Source organism: Durio zibethinus, chromosome 6 (assembly GCF_047325235.1).
Source record: "Durio zibethinus cultivar Kanyao isolate XHJ-2024 chromosome 6, ASM4732523v1, whole genome shotgun sequence".
NCBI classification, from domain to species: domain Eukaryota; kingdom Viridiplantae; phylum Streptophyta; class Magnoliopsida; order Malvales; family Malvaceae; genus Durio; species Durio zibethinus.
The window spans coordinates 21,018,837-21,044,730 of NC_143167.1; the positions used below are offsets into that span (position 1 = coordinate 21,018,837).

General features: G+C 31.0%; 1 protein-coding gene across 7 annotated transcripts; it reads right to left on the minus strand.

Annotated features, from left to right (window-relative positions):
* Positions 1–53: 53 nt before the first annotated feature.
* LOC111285785 (protein DETOXIFICATION 27-like) lies at positions 54–17,197 on the minus strand. Of its 7 annotated transcripts, XM_089762260.1 has the most exons (9): positions 16,576–17,197; positions 16,362–16,480; positions 10,160–10,216; positions 9,356–9,418; positions 9,186–9,259; positions 9,052–9,102; positions 8,177–8,351; positions 6,764–6,841; positions 54–606 (listed from the first exon to the last, which is right to left on the minus strand). In XM_089762260.1, the coding sequence occupies exons 2-7, from the start codon at positions 16,403–16,405 to the stop codon at positions 8,338–8,340; spliced, it is 303 nt and encodes a 100-aa protein (XP_089618386.1). In that variant the 5' UTR covers positions 16,406–16,480; positions 16,576–17,197; the 3' UTR covers positions 54–606; positions 6,764–6,841; positions 8,177–8,337. The 7 variants fall into 7 exon arrangements, with proteins under 7 accessions (XP_089618386.1, XP_089618387.1, XP_022731124.1 ...); XM_089762261.1 differs by lacking the exons at positions 54–606; positions 6,764–6,841 and adding an exon at positions 7,273–7,391; XM_022875389.2 differs by lacking the exons at positions 54–606; positions 6,764–6,841; positions 8,177–8,351 and adding an exon at positions 8,619–8,797.
* Positions 17,198–25,894: the final 8,697 nt, after the last annotated feature.

The window sequence follows — 25,894 nt, forward strand, 5'->3', positions numbered from 1 at the left end:
AAACTTTGTTACAATTGTCTTGTGAATATGTTTGGTAAGATTGCAAGATTGCGTGACTCAGTAATAGTAATTCTTGAGATTGAAATCACTATCGCATCAAGCAAAAACCATTGAAACTCCTTTCTTCCATTTGGTCAAAATACGATTACATATTCTGCCAAACCGTGAATTTCTTGTTGCAAAGTAATCTGTTTATGAATCTCATTCTTCCATTTGGTCAAAATATGTAGGTGGTTTTAATTTGGTTTGTATAATTATTCTTATAAGATATTATTTAGTAGATTATAATTTTAAATGTAGAAAATATATATACGCAAGTGCTAGTCTCTTTCACAGGAATCCGTTTATTGTAGTTACTACCCCTTTCTCTTTATTTCTCTATTTATTTCTCGAATAATTAAGCAAACACTGTAATTAGCAGAAGGGGTAGAAGGGTAACTGGCAATGGAGGACTAACATAGTGATATGGCCCGGTCACTGTGGGCAATTCACAAATCGAGATCTTCTTGTCAACACAAACGGCCGTCAACGCCCTCTGCCATATGTTCTCAACGGTCTGACTTACATGATTTTGCATTTTGTCTACAACAACTTTGGGTAGAATATCTACAATACACACCATACATTCGGTATTAAATTAGTTATAGTACCTTTCAATGCATAGAATCAAGGTTGATAATATCATAATTAAGTACAAATTATAATTATAATTAAGTATTTACATAAAATTAAAATAAATTTATGTATAATAAGATTTGAATCTAAAATTTTAAAATTTTAAGATTTTTTTTTTTTTTACGATTAAACTAAGGTCTCGTTGGTCTAATTTTTATGTTATTTTTCTTCTACAATTTACAACTTACTTTCCCAAATTCAAGGGTTAGAATCTCTTTCTAATTGCAATTTATTCATGGAACTTGTTGACTTAGTGATTATTTCTTATAGGTGAAATCGTACAATTGATTCTTGTAAGTGCATGAAATGGTTGATTTAGTCCGTATGTGTTAATGTATCAAAATTGAATTCATGAACTTTTATGAATTATTAAATATAAAAAAATTATCAAACATATTGATAATGAAGTTTTTAAATTTCACAAACCAAATTACTATAATAATACACATCTTTTTTGTGTATATTTTATAAAATATATTTTAAAAAAGTGAGACAACATTTTGTTAACAAAAATATTAAAAAAAAAAAAAAGAAAGAAAAAGGAGGACGAAGGTAGAAAAAGCCATATAAATAGGTCACATAACTAAAAAATCTATATCATCTTTTTTAATTTAAAATTTTTTTCAAGCTATTTTTGTCAATGCCAAATCGGTTTGATCAATACTATGTGAGTTCGGTTAATAGATACAATGCTTTTAATTTCATTAATGATTAGATTATGTTTATGAGAAATTATTTGATATACTATCAATAGAGTATTTTAAATCTAAAACGGATTAACAAAATGGCATATACCTTATTTAAAACCTCCATTGTCAATATATTTAATAAATTTTCTTAGATGAAATTATAGTTATTAGAAGTGGACAAGACTATCGGTTGAACGAGTTGAACTGATACCTAAACCTATTTGATTTTTTAGTAGATTGAAATTGTAATTAACTTGCTTTAAAATTGTATTGAACCAACAATTTAATTAATAAAATGGTGAATTAATTGATTTTTGTTAAACCCATTGGGTTTCAAATGCTAATAAATTGATTTAAAAATTATGATTAATTTAGTTTTTATAATTGAAATTATGGATTAAATTTTTATTTAACTATAATAACATATTATAAAGTAAAATAGAAACTAAAAAAGTTAGAATCTAAATAAAATGGTATTACTCCCACTTACACTTTATGCACAATAAAAATATCAACTTAGAAAATATAGTTATTTTTTCTTTTTTTGAGAATTTTTTTGTGTTTTTCAAATTTTTAGGGTATTTATTTTTGTTTGGTTTTTAATTAATATGATTAAATTATTTGACTATTATTTTGAAATTTTGAATTAGGAGTTTGAATTTTAGATATATTTTTGTAAGTTAAATTTATTATATATTTTTAAAATATATACTTTTTTCACATTTATTATATTATATTATATATTATAATTTTTTAAGTATGAAATTATTTACAATGAAATTTTATTATTTATTACATAATAGGATTAATTTTTTGAAATATTTATATTTTTTAATATCTTTATGAGTTTGACAATTGACCTTATCAAACCAGCAATTGAATTAGTGGGTCAATTGAATTAGTGGCCTAGTGACCCGACACCTTGAACGGTTCATTCTTCTATTCGATTATCATAATTATGGATTAAATAACAAAAGAACAAAAGTGTAAATTTAAAGGCCATAACTAATTTTAGCATTTTAATTTTTTCATAGATATGCTAATTCATGTATTCATGTTATGTCTATTTCGTATTAAATATATATGTAAAATAAAAAAAATTATTTAACAATTCATGATGACATGTCAAATATAAGACATTTATTTTGTTTTTTTTAACTTATATACAATTTTTGTTAAAACTTTAAATCATATAATTTTCGTGTCTTTTTTCATATAATTTTCGTGTAATATTTAAAATTATTATATATACTTTTTCAATCATATCTTATTGAATACTTATCATATTTAAACTTATAATATGTCAAAAGAAAAAAAGATTATGATGCTTTTTTCAATCATATAAAGTTTATCTAATTATTCACTATATTTGAAAAATGATGACACTTAGAATAAAAAATATTAGGCCTATGTTAATGTTTGACAAATAAATTTTAAATTAATATTTGATCGGGACGTTTTTGTAAGCACACAAATTGTTCAAGTAATAATCATGACCAAAAGTTAATATATCGTTCCCACAATAATTAGCTAAAGAATTCTTAATCTAATTACCTATCATCCTCATATTCTCTCTAAAATTGATTCAATTAAAAGGTGTATACTAGGCTAAGCTGTAACATCAATTGAATAAAACCAAGAGCAATACATGATTCTAGCAAGAAGTAAAGTTGCAACATGTAAAATAAGCAAACTAGCAAAATTAACTAAAATAATAGCTAAAATAAATTGAATTGAACTCAACATGCTTTGAATATAATTCTAACTAGATAAAGAAACCCACACTTCGCTGTAGGAGCAATAAGCACAAAATGTAAGAAAAACATCTATTTTTTAAAGCTCTGAAAATTGGTGTCACCTAATTTAAGACTCGGAGAGTTTCGTTTACTATATCTTAGCTTACTTATAGGAACATATATTCAATAAAACTCAACCATAAGGAAAGAGATCTCAAGTCTTTAATGCCTTGAACATTGAACTCTTCTTAAGAAAACCTTTGGTTCAAAAGCTTTCTACCGTATCTCAAAAGATATGTAAAAAACCTAAAATACATCATTTAAGCAATCAGGCAATCAAAACATTATAAAAAATATTATTTAAACATAAATTAAAAGAGATAAATGACCCAAGGCGAAGCATTCCTAGTATTAGAAAACTTGTTCTTATCCTAATTGTGGAAAGAGAGAATGAATGGCGACAAAAAAAAGGCAAATCCTTTCCTCTAGGTTCGATAATTTTCTAATCAAAATCATCCTTCACTTTCTACCACTTGTTCGACTCTTGGCTTGCCTTTAACTTCATATTCTTGTATTCCAAAAGGCATTACCGGTTGCATTCAAGAGTGAAAATTTCTTATCAATAAAAGCTTAATGAATACAATAAATGTTCAAGTATGGAATAATGCTTGTTAATGTACCTGAGGCAAGTGAAGGAAAATTTAGATCTTTGTTATTGAAAGGTTGTTATTTTTAGCACACTTACTCCAATCATAACAAATCTATAGCAAATTCAATGTGAGAATCACTGTCCAAATCTTTTCTAGTGCAAAGAGAAAATCAGTATTGCAGAAAAGGAGAAACCAAGTATACTAATATTGGCCCATCATTGTTGAAGGTACTACAAGGTATGGGCCAACTGCACCTTGACATGGTTTGAAAATAAAAAACGATAGCATTATATAACTAAACTAGAAAGCAACATAGATGATCATTTTGTTGGAGCTATCATTTTCAATTAATTTTAAGAAATGACAAACAATTTTATGTTGATTCTCCTTTCATTTGGTAGAATTGATTTTTAAAAAAAATATAGCTTGTTGAAAGGTTTTTTGGATTTTTGATGCCAAATACGTAATGGTGTCACTGTCAGTGACAAATTGGTATTTGTTGCTACTATTAGCAATATCAAACTCCATGTTTTAACAATCAGTGCCACCTTTCTAACACACCTACCTTAACCAATCTAACACTGTTGAGAAACTCTGCTATCTGTTTTCTTGGTTATTAGTTTTCAAAAAACAACAATTTTTACTAATTTTTAAACCATATTAGTGTTGAGGTTTGCCTTGAATCTTATAATCCCACATCAAAAGTTATAAGAGTTTTGAGTTTGTCTTGTATCACACATCAGGAGTTTAGTGAAGGTATAAGAGGTTTTACCCTTATAAATAAGATGTTTTGGTTTTAGTTTGGTAGTCCCAGATAGTTAGACACTAAGAAAATAGCTAGGTGAGTAGGCTATTAAAAGGGTGTAATTAGGTTTTGGGTTAAGTTTTAAGTAAGAAGTTTTTGGAGACTTTTATCATTCCAAAAGTCTCACAGTTGTAAAGATTTATTTGTTAGTGGATTAGGTTTGAAATAGGTCATTTTGAGTTGGGACTAAACAAATATATTTATGTATTTTTATTCTTGATTTGAGCTTGTTATTTTGTGTGTGACTGCTGTGTGTGTATGTTGATTTCCTAACAAGTGATATCAGAGCGAGGTTCGAGGTTCGAGGAGATCGTGAAGCAGTGTTTCAATATGTCTGAAGAAAGTATGTCTAGTATGCCTATGCCTAAGTTTGAAATTCCATTATTTGATGAAAAGAATAATTTTATGTTATGATAAAGTACGATTCAAGATCTATTAGTACAATAAAGGTTGGATCAGGCATCAAAAAATAGTAAGTCCGAGAAAAAATCTGATGGTAATTGAAATAGAATTCAAAAGAAAACTGTTAGTACTATTAGATTGGCGTTAGCCTAGAGGTAAAGTATAGTGTATTGACTAAAAGTACTTTAAAGAGTTTGTGGGATAAGTTTGAGGGTATTTATGCATCGAAGTCATTGACTAACAAATTATGTTTGAAGATGGATCTATATTCTTTGAAGATGAATGAAGGTACAAGTCTTCATGATCACCTGAATGAGTTTAATAGATTAGTTTCTTAATTGCTAGCAATTTTTATTGATGAATTAAAAGATAAAGAGAAGGCCTTAATTTTGCTGTCATTTTTGCCTAAGTCTTATAGACTTTTAGTTTAGACTTTGTTGGTGGATAGGTCTACTTTGAAGTTGGATGATGTGACTGCCTTGTTACGTGAGAACGAAAGGTTTATGAGAGCACAAAACTCATCACTTGGGGAAAGTACACTAGCTGTAGAAGGTTTTGATCGGGGGAGGACTCAAAAGAAGATTGATGGATCAAGAGGAAGATCTAAGTCAAGAGACAGAGATTACAGTGATATAAAATGTTATTATTGTGGTGAAAAAGGACATATCCAAATGCACTGCAAAAGTTGAGACGGGATATGACTGCTTTCAAAAAGGCAAATGATGAGAAAAATTCGATGAAGAAAAGAGTGATACAGTTGCTGTTATGTCTGATGATGATGATGTCGTTTCGACGACTTGTGTGGATGAGACTCAGACTTTGAAATGTGATAAAGGTTAGGTTTTAGATTCTGCTGCTACAGTTCAAGTTTGCAATGAAAAGAGTTGCTTTGTGAAGTTGGATGAGAATGAAAAGTATGAGGATATTGTGGTTGCTAACAATGAAAAAGTGCAAATTCAAAGCATTGGGAGTGTTCGCCTTAAATCTCACAATAGTGTTGTTAGGACGCTTCATCATGTAAGGTATGTACTAAGTTGTAGCTACAATTTAATTGTGTTGGGTGAGTTAGCTTCTCGGAGGTATACATATTATGATAGTAATGATTCGTTGAAAGTGTACAAGAATGGTAGTGTGATTCTACAAGGGAATAAGATCAAAAATACTTGTACATACTTGATGTAGGCTCAGTTGCTGGGATTCCTGTGATGAAAGAAAAGAAGAAGGGCAAGCATGTTAGCTTTGCAGATTTTGTTGAAGCGTTTGGAGATTCAAGTCAAGGGAAGATTTGTTGAAGTTTGCCTTTGAATCTTATAATCTTACATCGAAAGTTATAAAAGTTTTGAGTTTGTCATGTATCTCATATCAAGAGTTTAGTAAAGGTATAAGGGGTTTTACCCTTATAAATAAGATGTTTTGGTCTTGATTTGGTAGTCTCAGATAGTTAGACACAAAAAAAATAGCTAGGTGAGTAGGTTATTAAAATGATGTAATTGGATTTTGGGTTAAGTTTTGAGTAAGGAATTTTTAGAGACTTTTTTCATTCCAAAAATCTCACAGTTGTAAAAATTTATTTGTTAGTGGATTAGGTTTGGGGTAAGTCATTTTGAGTTGGACCGAAACAAATATATTTATGTACTTTTATTCATGATTTGAGCTTGCTATTTTGTGTGTAGGCACTGTGTGTGCATGTTGATTTCCTAACAATTAGCACAAGTAGGAAAGAAGGCTATTCACCAAAAAAAAGGGAACAGTTATGTATCATAAATAATCTTTTTGTTTTTTAAATTGATAAAGGATTTAAGATACCTTTAGTCTTTGTTTGCTATCCTCGTCCCACAAGTTAAAAGTATCATCAGACCCTGTAATGGCAAAAGTGTGATGCACCTGAAATAATAAACAGCTACATGAGATCCTGAGACATAGAACATTTAACTCCCTAAAAAGTTAAACAACTACAAGAGATCTTGAGCCATAGAACATTTAACCCTACAATGAGTTAATAATTATTTAAAATATTATATCCTCTGAAGAAAAATGAAGTCAAACAATTGAATGATTGAACTGAAGTTGCAAACTAATCTTTAACTCTATCAGCTGTGTACAACAAAGCACTCCAACATCTAATATAGGGAAGTAAGCTTATGAGAAAAATTTCCAATGTCAATCTCAAGGCAAACCCAAAAAACTTCCATGCAGCTAAAAAGAATAAAACACAAATAGTTTGAGGTCCATCTTGAAGCCTGTATGTATGCTTAACAACATCCCTCTATCATTTATAAAGAATCAGTAAAAGAACTGAGAGCTTTGTTCTCACATTGCCCGACTGTTAATCTAAGGAGTTCATCACCAGTACCGTTTATCTTGCAACATAACTGACGTGGCACTTGCCATAATACTTAGAAATCGTCATGAAACCGAAAAGGATAGAAACTACCTAAAGAGGAAAAAAAAAACTTAGGAAACAATTATTAGAAGACACCAAATGCCAATTCTTTCCAAAATGATACCCTAAAACCTGGATGTTATGCACGTATTACAACCAAGGGGAACGTGGAAAGTAGAAAACCATTCTTTTCAGGTCATCTTTGGCTTTGGCCCCAGCGTATGAACCCAATGTAGCATTACCATCTTTCGTTACATCTTTGAGGAAAAATATAACTGGCTTTTTGCAAACAGATTTGTAAGAACGCTTGGTGTCATGATCAAATTCATAGGGTGTCTTAATTTATTCCAGGCAATGTAGGTTTGCTCTAAACGTCCTAGCTCACAAGGTAAAAGAATATTTGCGAGCATTTGAACAACATAACTGAGTGAAACTAAAAAAGTGAGATGCCGAGCATGATCACAATAGATTGATCGTTATAGAAAGCTCCTGGGTTCAATTCTCATAGCTTTTGTAAAAAGTTCTAAACTGTTTAACGAACTTAATCCAGGAAAAAATGGATCCACATATTCAGCATGGTGGATTGAAACAAATGGTGCAATTGGATGAAAAACAATAAAAAACAATAACCCAGTATAAGCTCTCATTTAAAATATAATTTCAAAAATAAAAAATAATAACCCAATATAAACTCTCAAAAGTAACTCTCATCCCACAAAATCATTGTCCAAACAAAAACTAAATTAATCAGTAAGAAAATGTCAAGCAAACAAGAAAACCCCTAAATTTAATAAGGATCTAAGCCAAATGCAAAAGTATATTCAAATGAGCTTTACCAGTCTAGGAGCAATGAAAGATGCCAAGGTAATGGTTTTCTTCGGTGGAAGTCCAACCCTGTTACTGAACATGGTTGTTACCACCGAGAAAGCCCTAGATGGAACTGTTTTGACTCTCCTTTTGTATCATCCCATGGCCTCAGCTGTTGACGCCATTATTGTCAACGATTAAGATCTACATAAAAATTTACCAAACACTCCATTTCCAACATCAGTATTTCTATGAATAATAAAAACTATAACATTCTAAATAACATAATTAAAAAAATCCAATATCTGTAATATCGCATTCATTGCATCTTCAAAAGAACCAAAAATTCATTGTTTAATATTATAAAACGCTACATGCATCAAGAAATGTTAAAATATTAACAACAGAATCAGTTTAAAACACCTTGATTTGTTGACTTCATCGAATAACAGTGGCGAACAAAACAGGCAATTTGAAGAAAAAAACATAAATAAAATCATGATAAAATTCATTGCATGTAAAATCATATTATAACAATGCAAATTAAAGAGATTTAATACAGAAAAAATTTGAGAAAGGTAGTCCAGTCACTGCTGCAATTGATCCATCTTTTGAAAGCTATTCCTTTACCCAGAAGTGTTGATATGAACCTAATAGCCCAAGCAGAAGGAAAAGCTCTGAGACGCCCCAACTGAGCATCAGGCTCAAAATATAGTAGAGAAAAATGAACCGAACTCACGTTTCAAGTATATAAACTAATTCGAGTACTGTCATTTTTTATAATTTTGAAATGAGAAGACTCTTTTGCTAAAAACTTGTGGCACAATAACTATACTTATTGTGATACTAAATTGAAGCCATCCTAAGAAGACACCAAGAGGAACTCCATCTATATAGTAGCTACCTATGTTTACAAATGCCACTACACCTTGTGAACTAGATCCGACTGCCACACCTGAAAACAAAGCACAATGATCAAATAATATGACAAATTATTAATCATGATTCCAAATAGAAATTTCTTATTGGGCTTATTACCTGAAAGAACTAGTTGAATGCAGTTGAGAAGAATGTTGAATGCTAGTAAGGTTGTGGGAATTTCAACCTGGTCCCTGCAAAAATGGTCAAACTTCAATAACAGAAGAACTTGAGGTGAACATTACACCTAAGAAATGTCTGAAAAAAAAGCTAGAGAGGTAATCACAGACACTGCAGTTGCAAATTTGGCACGTTTGGCATTGCCTGCACCAAGCTCATTTACTACACGCACACTGTATTAAAAACACAACGTGTTAAGAAGCGTAAACAGGGATGGATGAAACAGTAAGGAGGGGTGAGAGATGAAAACAATCAAGGCACTAAAAAAAATTCAAAATCAGTTGTATAACAGTACAAATGCTTCAAAGAGAAAATTTTTTACTTTATATGTATACTTGAATTCATTCTATTTCCGATTAAAAGAGTAACACTAACTATGTGGGGATCTAACGCTTTTTGTGTAATCCAATGCCGGACATATAAAAGGTGACAATTCAATATTTTATAGAATCTATCATATAAATGTGCTATAGCGATTCATCATTTTACCGGAGACACTACAATGAATAAGATCATCATCAAAACCTAAATATCAGAGTAAACTACTTCAGAACATGAATGCCAGAAAACCACAAAAAATGGAATCATAATTACTCATCAATAAGACCAATGCAATGTTTATGGAGAGAGAAATGTTCTATTAAAATTTAAGTTAAAGACAATAGAAGTTATTTACTTTTATGTGATGTTTGATCTCACATGTGCCACCATTTCTGCATAAGCACTCTTTTCAGCTATAAATCTATTGCAATGCATATTCATGATGAGCAACTTAAAGCTTTTTTTAGTTAATAGGCTGTAGATTGAGATTCAATTTATATCTTCCTTTTTTCCTTTTAATTTTTGGAAATTCCTATTTCAATTAATTACACTTGTATAGTGAAATGGGGAGGGCCTTACAACAGGTAACATACCCAATTCCAGCAAAAAATCCCAGCAGAATCATGGATTCAGAAATGAAGATTGATATGCTGCCAAATAAGGAATTGAAAATTTATCAAAAAGATGCAGCAAGGTATGAAACAACAAGCAAATAGTAGAATTTTAAAAAAATAATAGAATGTAAAGGTGATCAAGGAAGTGGAACCAACCAAACTGAAAGAGCATCAATTGCAATGTCAGTATTGTGAAAATACACAAACACTATAATTAATATTCTGTAATAGAAATTCTTTAACATGAAACATCAAAAAGCCACCAACTTTGATTAAATACTTCAATATTATAAGAGATTCAATTATCAATAAATCAAGGATAGATAAAAAAGACCATTCTTCACAGAAAAATCAAATAAAGAATGATCAAACTTCAACTTCAATCTTCACAACAAAGATTTTAGAATCACTTCAAGATCAACAAATTTCTACAAACTAGAAAACCACAAACAAAATGAGAACAAAGCTACATCAATAAAACAAAAATCATATAGAACAAAACCTTAGATAAAACAAAGATAATAACCATGCCAATTCTATCAATTACAAAAGCAAACACCAAAACTTACATAATGAGCAAAACAATTCTAGTGATATTTAAACGTGATTATGGAAGTAATCAAAACTGTAAACATAAAATAATGATTAAAAATTATAAAATCCTAAGGTTATGAGTAAATTGGAAGTGATTAAGTTAAGAGGAAAATGAAAATGAATGCGCTGTCAACAATCAGTAATATGTTAATAAAAATTAATTTTAATAATCAAAATCTAAATTCTAATGATTTTAAATTAAAAAAAAAAAACCATTTGAAGATATACTCTTAATATCTTACCAACATAAATGCCATGAGTATAAAAAAATATATCATGTATCATACGTGCAATAAAGATTAAATAAAGAAAGAAAATATGGGAAAACACTTATTTACAGCTGGTTGTAATCTTGTAATCTGTATATTTATATTTGTATCTCTAAAATTAAGTATTTGTATCCCTAGAATTAAGGAAGATTTAGTTTCCTAGTTTAACCCCTAGTTAGTTGTATATAAACCTAAGATTCTTGTATAATTGTAGATAAGCAGTTTTTCAATATACATTCAGTTTCCACATGGTATCAGAGCTTTAGGCTATTCTTGGGAAGAAAAATTTTCAGCCTTTATTGCTGACTTTTTTAGGCCTTCATTGTCGAATCCTGTTTAGGCCTTCATTGCCGAACCCTTTCAAAGAAAGATATCACTATCACCCAATTTGAGGAAATGTTAACTGGGAAAATCACTGGAGTACTACAGATGTCTCAAAAACAAGGAGAGTTCAACAGGAAAGAGATTGAAAAGCTGATAAACTTATTGAAAATCCTTGAAAAGCCTACTATGGTATGTTTTTTGGGTAAAGTTTCTAGTTCAGGTAAAGCTTCCGGTTCTCATGGATTAAATGTCTCGGCTAAGCCTATTACGAGTTCTTGGGTCATTGACTCGGGAGCCACAGACCACATGACACATTCCCCACAAAAGTTTAGTACATATAACCTATGTCCTAGTAATAAGAAAATTGTTGTTGCTGATGGTTCACTTACCACAATGACAGGATTAGGAGATGTTCAAGTTAATCCCTCGTTTGTTCTAAAAAATGTTCTTCATGTTCCTGGATTATCTACTAATCTGATGTCTATACAAAAACTTACCAGAGATATGAATTGCAAAGTAACTTTTTATCCCTCTTATTGTGAATTTCAGGACCAGAGTTCGGGGAAGATGATTGGACTTGCTAAGGAGAAGGATGGACTATACTATCTTGAGACATCAAATAACACAAGTAGTATAAAAAATAGTTTACCTTTGTCATTTCTTTCTGAAAAATCTTTCAATAAAGATAAAATTTGGCTTTATCATTTTTGTCTTGGACATCCTTCTGTTGGAACCTTGAGAAACATGTTTCCTTCTTTGTTCAAAAAATTAAATGTTGAAGATTTTCATTGTGATATTTACGAATTTGCAAAACATAGACGTGTGTCTTTTTCAATCAGTAACAAAAGAAGTTCTACTCTTTTTTACTTGATTCATAGTGACATTTGGGGTCCCTCTACAATTCTTAATATTTCTGGTACGAGATGATTTGTTTCATTCATAGATGATTGTACTAGGGTCTCTTGGGTTTTTTTACTTAAATATAAATCAGATGTGAATAGTATATTTTTAAGCTTCCAAAACATGATCCAAAATCAATTTGGAGTAAGAATCAAGAGATTTAGGTCTGATAATGCAAAAGATTACTTCAACCAGAGTCTATCCACCTATTTCCAAAAAGAGGGGATTATCCATGAGTCATCTTTGTTAATACTCCACAGTAGAATGGAGTGGCAGAGAGAAAAAATAACCATTTATTAGCCACAACAAGAGCCTTTCTTTTTCAAGCAAATGTACCTAAATCTTATTGGGGGGAAGCTGTTCTCACTGCCACACACATTATAAATAGGTTACCTTCAAGAGTTTTGGGATTTAAAACTCCTATGAAACTACTCTCACAATTTTATCCCAACCTCAATACCACAAACAATCTCACACCTAGGATATTTGGTTGTACATCATTTGTTCATGTTCACAGTCATAATAGGGGAAAGTTGGATCCAAGAGCGATTAAGTGTATTTTTGTGAGGTATTCTTTAACTCAAAAAGGATATAAGTGCTATCATCCTCCAACCAAAAAATTTTATGTGTTTGCAGATGTCACTTTTGAAGAAAATAAACTATTTTTTACCCAACCTTATCTTCAATGGGAGACTTCATTCATGGAAGATAAGGATAAAGACTTCTTTTTGCTTGATTTGCCCCATTCTTCAACATTTACACCCTTTAATTCTTATGAGTCGAAACCTGTTTCTGCTGAGCTCAAGTCAAACATTGAATTTGAGTCTGAACCGATTCCAAATACGGAAGATGTGACAAAGGATAATATTGTTCTTGATTATATGAAAGAATTACAGGTGTACTCAAGAAGAAAAGTTTCAGATCCTGAACCAGTGCTAGTCCAAGAACCTGATCCTAACTCTGGAAATGAGGTAACTACAGTTTTTGACTCTGTTTCTCAAAATGAGCATGAATCTCTTAAAACTATAACTAGTGATTATGATTTGCCTATTGCCATTAGGAAAGGAACCAGAGAATGTACCAAGCATCCACTATACCTAATATCTAATTTTGTGTCATTTGAAAAATTCTCACCATCTCACAAAAATTTTCTTGTGAGCCTAAACACTATTTTTGTTCCAACTACATTATCCGAGGCATTATTCAGTGAGAAATCGAGGCAAGCCATGAAAATAGAAATAGAGGCCTTAGAGAAAAATCAGGCATGGGAACTGGTAGAGTTGCCTAAAGGAAAAAATTCAGTAAGGTGTAAATGGGTTTTCACTGTAAAATACAAGGCAGATGGTACTGTTGAAAGGTATAAAGCCAGGTTAGTGGCTAAGGGCTACACTCAGACCTATAGAGTGGATTACCAGGAAACCTTTGCTCCAGTTGCCAAGATGAATACAGTTAGGATTTTGTTATCATTAGCTGCAAATTACAATTGGCAGCTTCAACAATTTGATGTAAAGAATGCTTTTTTACATGGTGATTTGGAAGAAGAAATATATATGAAGGTTCCACCGGGATTTGGAGGTCATCTAGAAGCAAATAAAGTATGCAGATTAAAAAAGGCTTTATATGGCCTTAAACAGTCTCCTAGAGCTTGGTTCGGGAGATTTACCAAAGTGATGCTAGCAATGGGATATAAACAGAGTCAAAGAGATCACACATTGTTTATCAAGCACTCTGATTCAGGGAGAGTCAGTTTTATTAGTGTATGTTAATGATATAATTGTAACTAGAGATGATGAAAAAGAGAGAGAAGCTCTAAAACAGTGTTTGGCTAGAGAATTTGAGATAAAAGAGCTAGGGAGATTGAAGTACTTCCTAGGAATTGAAGTAGCTCACTCACGGCATGATATTTTTATCTCACAACAGAAATATGTGATGGATCTTCTGAAAGAAACTGGGAAGCTTGCATGTAAACCTGCAAATACCCCTATAGATCCTAATCATAAAATTAGAGAAGCTAATGAAAATGCTACTGTAAATAGAGAGATGTACCAAAGATTAGTTGGAAGACTCATTTATCTCTCACATACTAGACCTGATATAATATATGCTGTGAGTGTGGTAAGTCAATTTATGTATAGTCCTAAAGAAGTGCACTTATAGGCTGTCTACCGTATATTGCACTATTTGAAGGCCAATCCTGGGAGAGGTATCTTATTCAAAAAGATTCGGGGTTAGTTCTAGAAGCATATACAGATGCTGATTATGCAGGTTCAGTAACTGATAGAAGATCTACCTCAGGCTACTACACTTTCTTGGTGGTAATCTTGTGACTTGGAGGAGTAAAAAACAGAATGTGGTGGCAAGATCAAGTGCTGAAGTAGAGTTCAGAGCAATGGCTCAAGGAATTTGTGAACTATTATGGTTAAAGATTATCCTAGAAGACTTGAAGATCAAGTGGGATGGACCAATGAAACTCTACTGTGATAACAAGTCTGCAATAAGCATTGCACACAATCCTGTGTAACATGACAGAACAAAACACATTGAAGTAGACCGGCATTTCATAAAAGAGAAACTAGACAGTGGGTTGATTTGTACACCTTATGTATCAACCAAGGGTCAACTTGCAGATGTGTTGACTAAAGGTCTCAGCAGTGCAACATTTCAAGAAATTATTTCCAAGCTGGGAATGGAAAACACCTATTCACCAGCTTGAGGGGGAGTGTGGGAAAACACTTATTTACAGTTGGTTGTAATCTTGTAATCTGTATATTTATATTTGTATCTCTAGAATTAAGTATTTGTATCCCTAGAATTAAGGAAGATTTAGTTTCCTAGTTTAACTCCTAGTTAGTTGTATATAAACTTAAGATTCTTGTATAATTGTAAATAAGCAATTTTTCAATATACATTCAATTTTCACAGAAAAAATAAATATCTACATTAAATTATTGAATAGTGACTCAATCTCAATCTCAATCCATAGTTCTTTGTTAAAAGAAACCAAGGATTAAACAATTACTAATATTTTAAGATTTTGGGACAGTGATTTATTTTTGTACAATTTGAATTTTTATTAATCTAATACTCTATCACACGTAATTAATGATTTTGAAAGTGAATTTTGTTTTTTTACTAAAAAAAATTAAGAGTTAGAAAGTATTAAATGACACAACATTGAAATCAAAATAAAAAAAAAAGTCATAATCAAATAAATTTTTAATCCACAATTTGGGAATCTAAAGAGTTGAGAGTCAACGAAAATTGAGAAGTGAGAACACACCAGGAGACAAAGGCAAAGCCCGACTCAAATAGAAAACTTAGTCAAATAACGTGTGGACATCAGGATTTTAAAGAAAAAGAAAGGGAATGGCTAAATGGGAATGGTTGAATGTAGCCATGGGCCATGCCATCCCCATCACTGCATCAACACTCACCATTCATAAGAAACCACTTGGTGCATGGCACGTGTCCTTTATCTGTACACCTTTATATCAACAAACAAAATAATTACTAATACTAAACATTTAGTACATAGCCTCTTTCACATAGAAACAACAGTACATTCCAATATAAATTTATTGAATCATGCAAATATTCAAACACTCATCATTCATTATAAATAAAAATCTCACAAAATTGCAAATGACACATCTCATTACAGGAAAAAAAAACTATTACAAAATTCAGAAAGAACAACGAACCACAATAAACATGCAGTGTAATAGCTATTTAAAAAACTAAAAACAAATACCAATAGAAAAAAAATTAACTCACTTTCGACATCAAGAACAAAATTAAACAATGAAATTATTAAATTTCAACAATAAAATCAATATTGACGACAGTAGTGACAAAGCTACTGTCACCACCACCACCAAATTCAAAGTCAAAAACCATAATAAAATCAAATCAAAACCCATAAAACAATATGCATGAAAAAAAAATGATCAAACATAAAATTGATACCTTTCATAAATTGACAACCTACAATTCAAAACCCATATGAATATAGATAAATCGGCAATTAGAAATGAGAATTAAAAATAACATCATAGATATTACTACAACCAAAGAGTTACTTGAATAGGGCTTACTGCAATAAGCATTCTTCCAACACCTCCACCAATGATGCGACCATCAGGACTGGCAAGGGAAACACTAAGACCACTAGTTAGATTGCAAGAGCCATTATTGCTGGTCTCTCAAATTGACCCTATAGATGCCAAGATAAGAGTTTAGAATAAAGAGGAAAAACTTCAAACTCGTAAATTTCCAACTAAGAATTGAGCCCAAATTCAAAGTCCATACCATTTTCAATGAAAAATTTTGCAAGAGACAAGAAAAAAAAAAGGAAAAAAAATAGTAGTAATCAGTGTTTCCATGGCACGTGAAACCCATGCCAAAAGAAGCAGCCACGCCAACCGACTCTGTCTATCACCCTTTAATCAAAGTAATTTCAACTCTAAATACGGTTCACCCTTAGCCCTTCTGGCCCATCCAATGTCTAAGCACACATATTCATTTTCATCCCTTCAAAATATATTTATATGGTATATGTCCAGTTTGGGAGTTTAGTTTTTAAAATAAGAAAGAAAGTGAGGGAAAATGAGAGAAACAGAGATGGGTGAGGGTAAGAGTAGGAGGAAGGAGTTGGGAGAAAGAGGAGGTAGGGCTTTTCCCTCTTACACCTTTTTCATATATGAAACCTTGAAGTTTTAGAAGCTTGGGGAACTAGTTTTTTCCAAAATTATCCTTGTAATTTTTCTTTATGATATTGCTTAGGTGTAATATAAATGGAAGAAACGGGATAGTTTTTATATTAAGTTATAGATATAAAAAATCAAAAATAAAAAGAATAATTAATCGACAAAATAGTAGCTTAAAGGCTTTTACAAAAAATAACTAACAACTAAAAATAATTACTTTTCAACTTTTGACAAAAGAAATATCTAGAAACTTCTTAAGAAATTATCCTAACAACTTGTAATTTGCAAAATTAGTAACTAAACTAAGATGAAAATAGATTTAAAGTGCAATTGAAGTAACAAAAATGCAAGATCTAAAGAAGAACATATAGATCCAAACTTAAGTGCAAAACTAGAAACTGAATGTTCAACAAGGAATGTAGATCTAAGCTAATGCATTTGAAAGAATTTGAATTGGAAATTGCAAAAACAATAAATGATCTAAAGTAAGTACAAGTAATTAAAGGAAATTGCAATAATTAACCAAAAGAGTAAAAAATAAAAACTGAATTTGAATGCTGGAAACTGTTGATTCAGGGAAGAAAAATTATATCTACAACTCTCTAGATAGAATGAACTCAAATTGAACTAAAACAACATAGATCTACAAGTTTACTACCTAGATCAACAAAGAAATCACATGAATAAACTAAAAATTCAGCTCATTAAACTCAAATTCAAACCAAGACAACATAGATCTGCAAGTTTACTACCTAGATCAACAAAGAAATCACATGAATCAACTAAAAACTCAGCTCATTAAACTCAAATTCAAACCGAATGTAAAAATAGCAAAAACAGAGTAGTTACAAGAAAATTTAGCCAAACAGAATTGAAATGCATGAATTTAAATGCAATCAAATGAGATTTAATAAGTAATTTGATGAATTAAAGAGTACAAAGTAAAGAAATGGCAAACCAAATGTCTAGCTAGGAGAGAAGTCACTTGAAATGCTTACTCACTCAAGCTTAAGCTCACCTTCTAGGTTAAATCAAAAGTTTGAAGAAATTTATGGAATTGTGTAGATTGAATTTGCATGTGATATTTTTCAAATTTGTAATCAATAAATCAAGAATCCATGGAAAAAAATTTGGATCAAAACAAGTAATATTTGATCAAGAGTCAATAGAAAAACCATACATAGGTTAGAAACATAAATTGCCAAACAAATTTGAGAAATAATTGAAAATGCATCAAATTAAACTTGAAAACTTAAAGATCTTGAATTTTTATTGAAAAAATCTTAAAATGCATTGAAAATAAAAGGCAAAGAAGTAAATTTTGCTAGAAAATAAATGCAAATTTCCCCCAAATGGCCCTCTAAAAGAACAAGGAAGAAACTGTTCAAAGAGAAAAGAAAGTAAATGCAAGGAAAAGAAAAAAAATGTAAAAACTAGCTAAAGTCTCCTAGTGGCCGGCCACTCTCCCCTATTTATAGGCAAATGGGAAGTGCTTCAACCACTCAAGGTGAATGAAAAATCTAGCTCAACTACCAACTATTCTAGATCTTTCTATCTCAACTACTTTGCATCATTTGCTTCCTTATTTGTTTCTTCTTTGTTCCCTTTACTTTAAGCCTTCTTCCCATGATCTAGTAAGCTCTATAAAATCAAAACTATGTCCAATTACAAGCCTTCAAATGGCCAGCTAAGTAGTTCTAATAGGTCCCTCTTTGAATCTCCCAAATGACACCATAAGATCTTGATCACATAGCTCATGCATCTAATGCCCTTAGTTGAATTTTGCTCCTTAATTTTGGCATCGATTGTAACCAATTTCTCCTTCAATTTTCTTTCAAATACAGACCATTTAGTGGACAATTTATGCATGAAAAATTTTGAAAAATTTTAAAAAGTTATCAATTACAAAGAAGGCTTCAAACTACACTAATGCACCTATTACTTTTCTAGCACTTGTAAAAATACTACAAAGGTAACAATGCGCTAGTGAACTAAGAAGAACATTTCAAATTGAAAAATAGGATGATTAAGGCTTGAAATAAAGTTCAATTGAGCTCAAATAAGTTAATGAAATCATAGAAGAGAAATGGTGAGAAAAATTCTTGTAAGTGGCAATGTAGCACAAACACACTAATTTTGGCTTTTCATGGCTTTTTACACCAAAATTCCTAAAAAATGAGTCCAAAAGCTCCAAATTTCCTTTATTTTTGTATTTTCACCTACACATTGAATATTTATGCATTTATGAGTATTTTTGCCAAATTTCTCATAGAACAAGCCAATATTCAATAGAAATTACACTAAAAAGAGGTAATAAAATACTAAAATTTTAGTGCAATTAAACTTAAGCTTTTTCTTTTCTTTAAACAAAACAAGATTGAGCTAGAATCATCACTAAATTCCAATGCTTCATTCATCATGAATATAACTAATGCAAAATCATGAACTTAAGCTATTATACAAGAATCAACCTAAGATAACTTCATTCCTAACTATTATTCCAAATGAAAGCAATACATCTCGCACATCCTTACCTGAAATCTAATGATATTATGTAAAACATGAAACTTCTAAAACAAAGATCAATAAAGTGTGATCACATTTCATATGTTTGCTTATCACATCTTTCTCTACTAATGTAGTCAAACATATGACTAAAGGTCATTTAAGACTTTATAAGCTTGTAATGTAATGCTAGGGTCAAGTTATGATGAAAGACATTTTAGGCTTATCTATCCTAACTATGCATTACTTTGTCTATGATCATTCATTGTTGAGCTCTCAAGGGAAAGAAGTTAAAGCTTTTCTAAAAATCACCCTTAAACTTAGTTTTTGCTTACTTTTTCTTTCTTTTCTTCCTTTTATTGTTTTTGTTTCCTAAAGTTGTTGCTTTAGGAAACAATATTTGCTTTTGTTCACTTTTGTTTCTTTCTTTGCTATTTCACCACTTTATTGCTTTTATTTTTTTTTCTTTTTCTTTTGGAAGCTAGCTTGACTTTTTTTTTTCTTTTTATTTTCCCATTCTTTTTCATAGCTTCACCCTTCATCTGTAATAATGCATAACTCATAAATGATGCATGAATGTCCTAATGCATATAAGGTGAGGGACCAAAAGATAGAAAATATACAAATCAAGGCTTTGGGCTTGTAATGCAGTTTCATAACAAAGAAAAGTATCATTAGGCTCAAATGGGTGACTATGGAAGAATTGTATCAAGGTTGGCTTCAAAGGTTCAATAAATCCAAAGATGGCCTATATCATTTTCGTAATCATGTGTCTTCTAATATTTTACCTCAAAAGATGATTAAAATAAATTCTAGAACATGAAACACAACTTTAAAGACCAATGAAAAAAACATTTCATACTCTCATAATCATGCACTAGATAAAAAATATAATTTACTAATCAAAGTATTAACTCACAAATGAAAACTTATACTCATGAAGTTACTAAACCTAAGCATTATCTCATATTTCACACAATACTTAATTTTTTTCTAAAACTATATTAATTCTCAATTTCTACCTATCATTGGCTTTATGAAAAACTAATTAAGAAAGCATATTAATGATTCAACCTATAATAAGTTAAGCTCAATTTCAAAGCAAAACTCAAGAAAAATTTAAAAATTTTTGAGTAAGTTTTTCATACCCCCAAACATAAAGAACACATTGTCCTCAATGTGTAAGTAAAAAAAAAAAAGCACATAAGAAGAAAAGGGAATTCCTCTATCATCTTTGGAAGTATGGTGATCGAATGCAAAATGCAAGTATAGTCGAACCATGTTATGCTCTTAGCTTCAATGTTCAAACTCTTATCCCTCCTACAAAGCAAATGAAAACACCTACAAGAAAAACTAACATCAATACGTACACGAAAATGTAAGCAAAACAACAAAAAACAAATGAACAAGACATGAAATGTAAAACTTGGGTTATCTACCAAGAAACACTTGTTGAAAGTCAGTAGCTTGACTTTCATTAGTATTAGAGAATCACACCACACTTTGTTCCCGCATCTACCCATTTCATTCTCTTCTTTAGCACTAAATATGAAATGATAATCTCTAGGTAAATATGGTGTACTGTGGTAGATATGCATCACTCATCTATGAATGTTCTAAGCATAGTGCAATATGGACTAATAAAGAGGGTCATTGGCTTTAGTACCAATGAATTAGGTATCATTATGAAGAATATAATTTTTAGCTTTAAAATGAAAACTTCCTCCATGAATGGTATAAATTGAGTGAGCATAAAGGATGAGAAGTCAAAGGTATCAAGTTGAGAAGTAAAGGTTGGGGAAATTTTTAAGCAACTAGTCCCTTTATATCATCATCCAAATCTTTCACATTATCAAAATTTAACCTTTCTTTTACTATTTCCTCTATTTCATCTTTATCCTTTTCACTAAGCTCATCAATGGTATCAACAAGTGAGTTTTCAACCAGATGTGTTTTCAATTAATTAAATAATGGATTCTCAAAGAACTAAGAAAATAGCATAGGTGAACATGAAGCTCACTTTCTTGTTGATTAAGATCATTGCTAAGACCTTCTTTGCAAATCAATAGAGGAAATTGCTCCATTCTTACCAAAATCCTTATCATCAATTTTTCTTCCATGGATGGTCTTTCTTAAAGAAGCTTTAAAAATGTGGTGTTTATAGCTTCAAGTATAAGATCATGGAATGAAGAAGCTACTAGACAAGTAAGTTCTTTGCTAATAAGTTCATCTTCATTCTTAAGCTTAATATTAGATTCAAGAAGAAATGTGTCTAAATGATCTATCTAGTAAGCTTGCCTTATTAACATATCTATCCATTTTTTTCAATTTCAAACAACTGGGTATGTGATATTTAAAGAACTCGAGAAATGGCATGATTGGAATATCAAGCTCAATTTTTTTCTTGAATGCTCCTATCTTCCTTAAGGTTTTGAGGGGTTATTCGAGTCTTTAGTAAAAGAAAGGAGTAGTCCCTACTTTATTCCATCCCTTGAAAATAGTTGAGATGAAATAGAGGATTACCCTTACGAGTATGAGTCTGATAATGAAAGTTAAGGTGCCATATCTTGTGCATACCATACCTTGTTTCTAAGATACTATAGTTGACTACTAATAACTGAAATCCTGAAACCCTAGAGAAAATATAGAATGGAATACGTTATAGCTTTGGAGACCTCTATGTGAACCCATTGAAAGTTCACTCTGGTAAGACCCCTTTAGTCACTTTCATTCCTTTCGGATAGTATAGACCCCTTCGTTCCCTGATGGCATAGGTGAAATCTAGACTCATGAAAGTGCTAAAATAGAATAACACTCTCACTTCTTTTTCCTATAACTATGGTGTAGTCCCTATTCTATTCCTTCCCTTAAGGTAGACGATCAAGAATAAGAGACTACTTTTTTGAGTAAAGAATGATAGTTAAACAAAATATCATACACACAATACCTTGTAAAATACTTTCTTAACCAAGGATCTCCTAGCTTTAGATTCTAAAAAGACTAAATAGAATATGGTATTGCTTTCAGACCCTTCCAGGAACCCATGGCATAGTTTCCCTTTAAACGAACCCCTTCGACGAGACCCTTACATTCCCCGATGGAACAGAGGAACTCTTAATAGACCCCCTACAGGGCTAACCCCACCAGTCCTCTATTAGTTAGTTAACATGAAAGCTAGATTGGGTGTTGGTTTTTATAACATCATAAGTGACTAGTGAAACTGCTAGTAGCGATACCAACTAATGATAGATAAATGAATAGAGTGCACATTAAAGTTTTAAGAACTCGGATCATTTTCATCTTAGTTGTTAGCTAATAGGCTCAAGCTTATAGTAGACAAGAAGGCATTAGTTGGGATAATGACTTCATGAGAGCAAAGTTGCTTAAAATAGGCCTACCTATTTGTTGTCAAAAGTTCGAGATCCATTATTAAGGGGTAAGGGTGGTGACCTTGCTAGGATTGACCCTTTTAGTGACTTATGCGAACCACTAGCCATATGCTTATCCTTAACCTCCACTATTTCTTCTTTTATAACATTTACAAAATAAGGTGTCTTCAACATAATAAGCTCATTATCATCATCAAACCAACTAGATTTTGACTTTATAGTATTAGGCATAGGATATTGAAGGCAAGTATTTATGTTATGTGCATTTTAACCACATTGCATAATATTCCTCTTGAGTGCACCTTGGTCTTGAATGAGGTTTTTTTTTTTAATTTGAAGTTTTGTAGTTGACACTTTTTAAGGTAAACTTAGCAATTTGAACATTGCATGATGACACGATACGAAAATGATACAAATAAAGGATACAGAGATAACACGACTTAAAATTTTAGAAAAACCATAAATAGGTTTAATACAATCAAAAAATTATATTTTATGTTTTCGTATCGACACAAATTATGACACATGATTTTTGTATAAAACATGACATGAATATGATTATAAGATACGATGGCACAAATCGCCAAGTTTATCTCAAGGGATGGTTTCTTTCCTTGTGTGGGAGATGGTGGTGAATATGGTGTTGATAGAAAGTGGTGAATATGAAGATGAAAGGTATTGTGATGAAGAAAAAGTTTGTTATGGTGGAACATCATGTTGAACTTAAGGTATTTGTGGTAATGAAGGAGAATATTAAGGTGGTGGAGAGTATTGTGGAAATAAAGGTATGGTAGGATAAATCAAGGTATACTTAGGTGGTGAACTAAAATAATGTCCTGGGCTAGTATCCCACATGTTCTTGGAATGACCTTTCCAAGTTTAAGTAGTATAGGTGCTTAAATAAAATTAGAATTATTGGTCAAGGGTACACCTATGAGTATGGTCATTTCTACCACGCACTTTACCATTTTCATTTTGGCTTTAGAATTGATGGACAATGGCCTATAAGTTATTTGCTGGAGAGTTTACTTTCACATCTAAATCTTTAAAAGCCAATTTTCTTTTAGCTTCCCTTTCATCAATTGGCCATAGTACCGAGTAATTTTTATAAGAATAAGGTCTAGCATGATCCTTATGGTGCTCGGCTACCTCATAAATATTGGACTCCTACATGAAAAATAAAATAAAACCTAAACAAAAATATAATAGCTATGTCTAAACTACTTACACTAAAGCTATGTAAACTAAATGAAGATGCATTCTAAACTACTTACACTAAAGCTATGTATTCTAGTCTAAGCTATGCCAAGGCTATGTAAACTAAGTAACTAGTCTAAGTATCAACAACTAATGAAATGAGACAACAAAGTAAGCTAGCTTGTGTTCAAAATAAGGAAATAAAAACAAGACAAGTTAGTAACCAACCTAGCATATGGACACTACGGGTGAATCAATCTATAGACGAGCATGGTGGAGCATAATAATAGCCTAAGACTTTTGACTTCTAATCCCAAACAATGATGCAAAAAACTTGATTGAGACTTTTCTACAAGCGCACAGATCGTTCAAGCAATAATAGTAACCAAAGGTCAAGATATCATTCCCATGAGGATTAGCTAAAGAATTCTTAGTCTAACTATCTATTATCCCCATACTCTCTCTAAAGTTGATTCAATCGAAAGGTGTATACTAGGCTAAACTAATAAGAACAATTGAATACAACCAAGAATAATAAATGATTCTAGCAAAAAGCAAAGTTACAACATGTAAAATAAGCAAACTAGCAAAATTAACTAAAACAACAGCTAAAACGAATTGAATTGAACTCAACATGCTTTCAATATAATTCTAATATAAAGAACCAAAAATAAAAAGAACAATTAACCAACAAAATAGTAGCTTAAAGGCTTTAACAAAAATTAACTAAGATACAATCGAAAATAACTACCTTTCAACTTTTAACAAAAGAAATATCTAGAAACTTTTTAAGAAATGATCCAAACAACTTGTAATTTGCAAAAACAGTAACTAAACTAAGATCAAAATAGATTTAAAGTGCAATTGAAATAATAAAAAAGGAAGATCTAAGGAAGAACATGCAAATCAAAACTTAAGTGCAAAACTAAAGACCGAATGTTCAACAAAGAATGTCGATCTAAGCTAATACAAATTGAATGAATTTGAACTATAAATTGCACAACCAGTAAATGATCTAAAGTAAAAATAGAATTGAAGCACAATTAATTAAAGGAAATTACAAGAATTAACCGACAGAATAAAAAACCAAAACTGAATTTAAATACTAGACACCACTAATTCATAGAAAAAAAATTAGATCTATAACTCTCTAGATGGAATGAACTTAAACTGAACTAAGACAACATGGACATACAAAGTTTACTTCCTGTGTCAACAAAGAAATCACTTGAATCAACAAAAAACTTAGCTCATTGAACTCAAATTCAAACTGAATGCAAAAACACCAAAAACAGAGTACTTACAAGAAAATTTAACCAAATAAAATTGAAATGTATGATTTTAAATACAACCAAATGAAATTTAACAAGTAAATTGATGAATTAAAGAGTGAAAAGTCAAGAAATAGCAAACCAAATGCTTTGCTAGGAGAGAGGTCACTTGAAGTGCTGTCATTCATGTAAGCTTCAGCTCACTTTCTAGATTTAACTGAAATTTTGAAGCTTTTTCTAGAATTGTTTAGATTGAATTTGAGTGTGATCTTTTTAATATTATAGATCAATGAATCAAGAATCCATAAAAAATGGATAGAAACAAGTAAGATTTGATTAGGATTCAATAGAAAACTGCACATAAGTTAGAAACATGAATTGCCAAACAGATTTGAGAAACAAGTGAAAATGCATCAAATTGAAATTGAAAACTTAAAGATCTTGAACATTTATTGAAAGAATCTTAAAGTTTATTGAAAAGAGAAGCAAAAAAACTAAATTTTGCTAGAAAATAAATGCAATTTTCTTCCAAACACCCCTCTAAAAGAACAAGGAGGAA

Bases quoted from the DNA above. Each gene is read 5' to 3' on its own strand.
- LOC111285785 (XM_022875386.2), bottom strand. From the start codon at position 16,405: ATGGTCGCATCATTGGTGGAGGTGTTGGAAGAATGCTTATTGCA. The intron at 9,419-10,159 runs GTATGTTACCTG...TTTTTAATACAG, and splicing joins GGATTTTTTGCTGGAATTGG to TGTGCGTGTAGTAAATGAGC. The intron at 9,260-9,355 runs GTCTGTGATTAC...CCATTTTTGCAG, and splicing joins GCCAAATTTGCAACTGCAGT to GGACCAGGTTGAAATTCCCA.